Raw genomic sequence first — 5,345 nt, forward strand, 5'->3', positions numbered from 1 at the left:
GGCGCCCGCCACAATGCCTGGCTATTTTTTGGTTGTAGCCATCATCATTGTTTGGCGGGCTGGGCTGGATTCCAACCCACCACCTTAGGTGTATGTAGCTGGTGCCTTAGCCACTTGAGCCACAGGTGCTGAGCTGCACTGCAAGTGTTAATTAATTAATTAGCTCCTTTTCACTTCATACCAAGCAGAGACACAGAGTACCTGCCAACAGGAAGCTCTGAGTAACCTCAACATATTCGTTTCTCCGGGCTGCTGTGACAAAGTACCACAATGAGGGCTTCAAACAGTAAACATTTCTTGTCTCACAGTTTGGGAGGGCAGACATCTGAGATCATCAAGGCAGGAATGCTTCCCATGGAGGTTCTGCAATAAGGAGTCCCAGGACTCTTGCCAGCTTCTGATGTCTCCAGCAATCCTGGTGTTCTGTGGCCTATAGATGCGTTGTTCTCCTCTCTGCCTCCATATTCAGCAAGTGTTCTTCCCTCTAGGTTTCTATATCTCTGAGTCTCTGTGTCCAAAGTGCTCCTGTAGCTCAGTGGGTAGGGCACCGGCCACATACACTGAGGTTGGGAGGCTCAAACTCTACCCAGGCCAACTAAAACAACAAAATAGCCGGGCATTATGGTGGGCACCTATAGTCCCAGCTACTTGGGAGGCAGAAGCAAGAGAATCGCTTGAGCCTAAGAGTTTGAGGTTTCTGTGAGCTGTGACACCACAGCACTCTACCCAGGGCAACAGCTTGAGACTCTGTCTCAAAATAAACAAATAAAATTAATAACATTTCAAAGTGCTCTGTTCTTATAAGGACCTCATCATTGGATTAGGGCCCACCCTAACACCTATAATCTCACCTTAACTTGATTACATTTACAAAGACCTTTTTTTCTCCACTTAAGATCACAGTTACAGGTACCAGGGGTTAGGAGTTGACCATATCTTTTTGGAAGGACATAAGTCAACCCACTACACCTGAGTTATTATCATTTCACATAATGTTTGAGTCAGACTTTTATGTCCTGATCAAAAGAAAATACACAACTTTGTGAGGCTTCTGGAAACATGGAAAGGAACTCATAGGCCCTCTGCCTCCATGTGTAGACCTTGGAAGGACTGCCAGGCTGGTGCTGGAGGTGTTGGGGTGTGGGTGAAGCAAGGGTCTGCTTGTGACTATGGGAGCTCTATTAATAACATGGACTAGAAAGTGTCCCATCCACAAAGATAGTTAACTGCTGACAAGGCACCTTCCTATTCATCCTTTGAGTTATGCATTGTGGAATCCCGAGGTCAGAGTCAGCTATGGAAGGGACAGACAGAGCAGGCTGATACCCTCCTTGTGCAGATGAAACAGGCTAGCTGCTGAAGCAGTGTCAGCCCAGAAGTGGACATCCTGCTTATTCTACCTGTTCACGGCAAGGAGTCACCTGGTGCCAGGGAAGAGGATTTACCTGGCCAGGTGCCAACCTACTCCTAGAGGTAGGTAGCTTTGGTCTTGGGGGGTCTAGAGGGAGTCTTCATTCTGCCTGGACCTCCTAGCAACTTTCGCATTGGAAATGGAAGAACCTGAGCCAGAAGCCCCTCAGAGTTCCAGCTTTTCAGCCTTTGGGGATGAAGAATGTGACCTCCCTCCTCTGAGGTATGAAAGGTTTTGAGGTCAGATATCAACATGCCACTGTTATTTCCCAACTGGGTGGTATCTCCAAGTTACCCAGGGAGTGGAAACCGAAGCTTTGCAAAGCCTTTTCCCTTGGGCCTTATCACAGGAAACAGGCAAGTCAGGACTGTCAGATGAGCCGAAGGTCAGGCCTCCCAGAAAGCCACTGCCCAGAGCTATCCCTGTTGGCATTCCTAGCCTGCCAGGAAGGACCTGCCTGCCCACAGAGCTGACAGAAGACACAGCAGATGGTAGAGCCCAGGTGTGGAAAGCCATTTCTCAGAACTCAGGTGGTCCAGTAATGAGGCCCAGGGTGGAGATGAGGCAGTGCCAAGAGGGTGCACCTACTGCCCTTGGGGTAGGGCGGGGTACGTACCTGGGCCCAACCTCCTACTGTGTGACCATCCTCCTTGCCCTGGCAGTTCCCACCCCCACTTTAGCAGAGGCGGGAGGACAGCCTGTTAGGAAGTTTGGCTGTGTGGCTCCAAAGCCCTCTCTAGCAGTTGCCTGAATTTCCAGGGCTCAGGCCGCCAGGACAGGACACTGTCTATCTTACGTCTTGATAAAAGATACAATCTCCTCCAAAGGGCAGGCCAGATGGGAACTGAATCTACCTACCACAAGCTTGTGTGGTTTATGTGCCAGATCCTGATCTAAGCATTTTACTCTCACTTAGCATCCTCTCTTACAGATAAGGACCTTGAAACACAGAGAAGTGACTTGCCCCAGATCATACATTCAGGACCTCTATCCAGATCACGCCCTTATTGCAGACAGGCCACCGTCCCTTGCTGGGCGCTGCGAGCTGCCTGAGGTGGGGAGGCCTGCCTGGCACCGTCCAGTCGGACCCCCGAAGTAAACGTGCAAAAATCGCGCAAAGGTCGAATCAACCAGCGAAGGTATAGAATGAAGAGCAGTCAGAGATCCAGCCTCCACGCACACCTGGGAGACCCGCCGGGTGGCCTGGGCTATGTAACCTCCTGCGTTTAGGGCCAGGCGCTTCTCCAACAGCGCGAGGAGTGGACGGAGCCTAGGCTGGTGGACCAATGGCAGTGCAGAGTGTAGAGGCGGGGCTGGCGGGCGAGGGTCGCGGAGGGGCGGGGCCACTGGCCAAAGGCGGGGCAAGCGAGCAGAGAGGAGGTGCTAATGGGAGAAAGACCAATAGAGGCGCAAGAGCGGGAGAGAGGTGGCTCGCCAACGGACGTAGCCGGCTAGGGACGGCCCTCGCGGGGGCGGGGCCAGCGGGCCACAGGCCAATGGTGGGTAGGAGGCGGGACCTGTGGCGGGCGGGGGCCCAGAGGCGGCGGCGGCGGCGGCGAACAAAGAGGCGGCAGACGCGAGCGGCCGAGCGGAGCCGAGCGGATCCGAGCTGGGCCGATCCGGGCCGATCCGGGCCGGGCCGGACCCAGGAACGCGCGGACTATGAGGGTGGCCAGGCCGGGGTCAGCGGGTCCCTGAACTCCGCGCCCTAGGCCAGCGAAGGAGCCCACTCAGCGGCCGCGCAGCGGGAGGCGGCCGGGGCCCGCCATGGCCGGGGTCAACTATGCGGCTCCCTGGTGGGTGAGCCTCCTGCACCGGCTGCCACACTTCGACCTGCAGTGGGAGACCACCAGCAGCCAGTTCCGGCCCGAGGACACCGACTACCAGCAGGTGCTGTGGGGACTCTCTGGGTCGTAGGGTCAGGGGCCTCTGGTCATGGCCTTCCCCTCTCCGAGGGTCACGGCCCCCTCTCCGAGGATCTAAGGGCCCTCCACCCCATCGCGGGTGACGATGCCTCCTCCTCGTGGGTCAGGGGCCCCTTTCTTCTCGAGGGTCTCCTCCCGGCCATGAACCCCCTCCTCAAGGGCCACGGCCTCCTCCTCAAGGATCTAAATACTCTCCAGCCCCTAGCGAAGCCCCCTCCAGATTCCAGCCTTCTCCTCTGGTGTCACTAAGGTCCTTGTTTCTGAGGTTACATGGATCCCCCTCTGCCAGTTGCCTCTTGCCACCCGGGGTCCCTCTCTGTTATTGAGGGCGGCCTGGTGCCAAGGAGAGACCCTGCTGGAGGACCCCAGGTTTCTAGGATCAGCACCAGTGCCTGAGCAGGTCAGGTGCAGGCAGGAGGGGATTCCTCGCCCCCTCACCTCCAGCTGGGGAATCCCATTGCCAGGCTTTTGGTAGGTGAATGGCCTGGGCAGATGCCAGCCCTCTGTGGCAGCTAATGACCCCTTGCTTGGCGGTCAGGCTGTGGGATGTACACAGAGTGCCAAGCGTGGCTGTGGGTGACCAGACTGCCAGTAGCTCCTGGGGGAGGAGAGAGGCCTGGAAGCAGGAATGCAATGTGGGCCTCACTGTGGGAGGCTGCAAGGGACCAAGCCTAGGCAGAGCTGGGGGTGGCTTTGTAGCCCTCTCCCAGTGGAGCCCAAGGTCTGGCATCATGCCAGCCCCAGCACCACCCCTATCACTGAGCCAGTGTCATTGGAGTGCAAGGCAGGGGACCAGGCTATGGGCATTTTCTTCCTGCCCAGGGGGTTTGGATTCCAGAAGCCCCATGACCAGGGTGTCTGGTCACTCACAACACCTCTTGTTTCTCTCCTGATGGACCACAGCAAGCAGATCCCATGGTAGGGTGGAAAAGGCTTTGCTTATCAAGGTGGCTTGGGGACCTGGCACTCTTTTGGACCATGTTACACCTCGTCTATTCAGAACCGCATTCTCTGTGGCCTTCCTTATTCAGAGGAGGAGAACCGGAAGTAGAGCAGGAGGGAGCCATGGGGCAGCTGCCTCTGCAAGGTAGCTTGCTGCCTCCAGCCTCAGTGCTCTGCTGCCACCTGGTCCACCAGACCTGCTGATGGCGTTCCTAAACAGATGAAAAGGGGGTGAGGGATTTGCCCAGGCACATCCAGAGACAGCAAGAAGGAGGGAGACAAGGATTCGTGTAAAATCTCACGCCCACACTCTAGAAACCCAGCCCTGGGGACCGTTCACTGTGGGGGCAACACACATTCTCTGTTCTCCCCAGGAACTTGGATGTATGCTGGCTTTATCACGCTTGGCCCTGGAGGGCTATCTTTTAGCTGTGAAGTATGCTTTACTTGGGAAAGTTCTCTGCCCTAAGGGTTTGGCCCATTTGTCAGTTCTGAAGCTCCAGGGCAGCCCTGGGGCACCCAAGGTGGCTGTTATCTGCTGGCCTGGGCCTGCCACCTGCCCATGCTAACAACCACAGTTGGACTTGCTATTGGTCCTCCAAGGTGCCTGGGTTCTGGGATGTGTGGTAGGGAGGGGGTGAGGCCTACAGCTCATAGGAGCTGGGGCAGTGGCTGGGCCCCCTGCTCAGCCTGGCCTTTTGCTGCAGGACCCACTGGCCCTGGGAGGCCCTGGTTGTGCCTGGCCTCTGTGAACACTGTTCTGCCCCCTCCCCTGCTCTCTGCTCCACTGTGGGAGGGCTCTGACTCACTCTCCTGCCTCCTCTCTGAGGAGCAGAATTAGCCACTGAATAATTCACGATATGGAAACCAGCCTGTCTCCATCCCCCACTGCCTCCACTACTGGCAAAGAGCCGGAACAAGCCAATCCTGGATGAGCATCCTGCCCTGGCTCTCTGGTGCTGGTGCTTTTGGGCAAGCACTCCATTTCTCTGAGCTTTCAATGCCTTATCCTGAAATCTGGGCTGGCTGTACCTTTGCATGTTTGCCTGGAGGTGGAGGGCCAGGAG

General features: G+C 56.4%; 1 protein-coding gene across 2 annotated transcripts in view; it reads left to right on the plus strand.

Moving 5' to 3' along the window:
- Positions 1–2,964: 2,964 nt before the first annotated feature.
- TTYH3 (tweety family member 3) overlaps positions 2,965–5,345 on the plus strand; it is a 31,807-nt gene continuing 29,426 nt past the window's right edge. For both annotated transcript variants that reach the window (XM_012808721.2, XM_003795446.3), the window contains exon 1: positions 2,965–3,301. In XM_012808721.2, the coding sequence (XP_012664175.1) occupies positions 3,179–3,301 (123 nt within the window). In that variant the 5' untranslated portion in view covers positions 2,965–3,178. The remainder of the gene's footprint in view (positions 3,302–5,345) is intronic.

This window comes from Otolemur garnettii, unplaced genomic scaffold (genome assembly GCF_000181295.1).
Source record: "Otolemur garnettii isolate 467f Iridium unplaced genomic scaffold, OtoGar3 scaffold00092, whole genome shotgun sequence".
Classification (NCBI taxonomy): domain Eukaryota; kingdom Metazoa; phylum Chordata; class Mammalia; order Primates; family Galagidae; genus Otolemur; species Otolemur garnettii.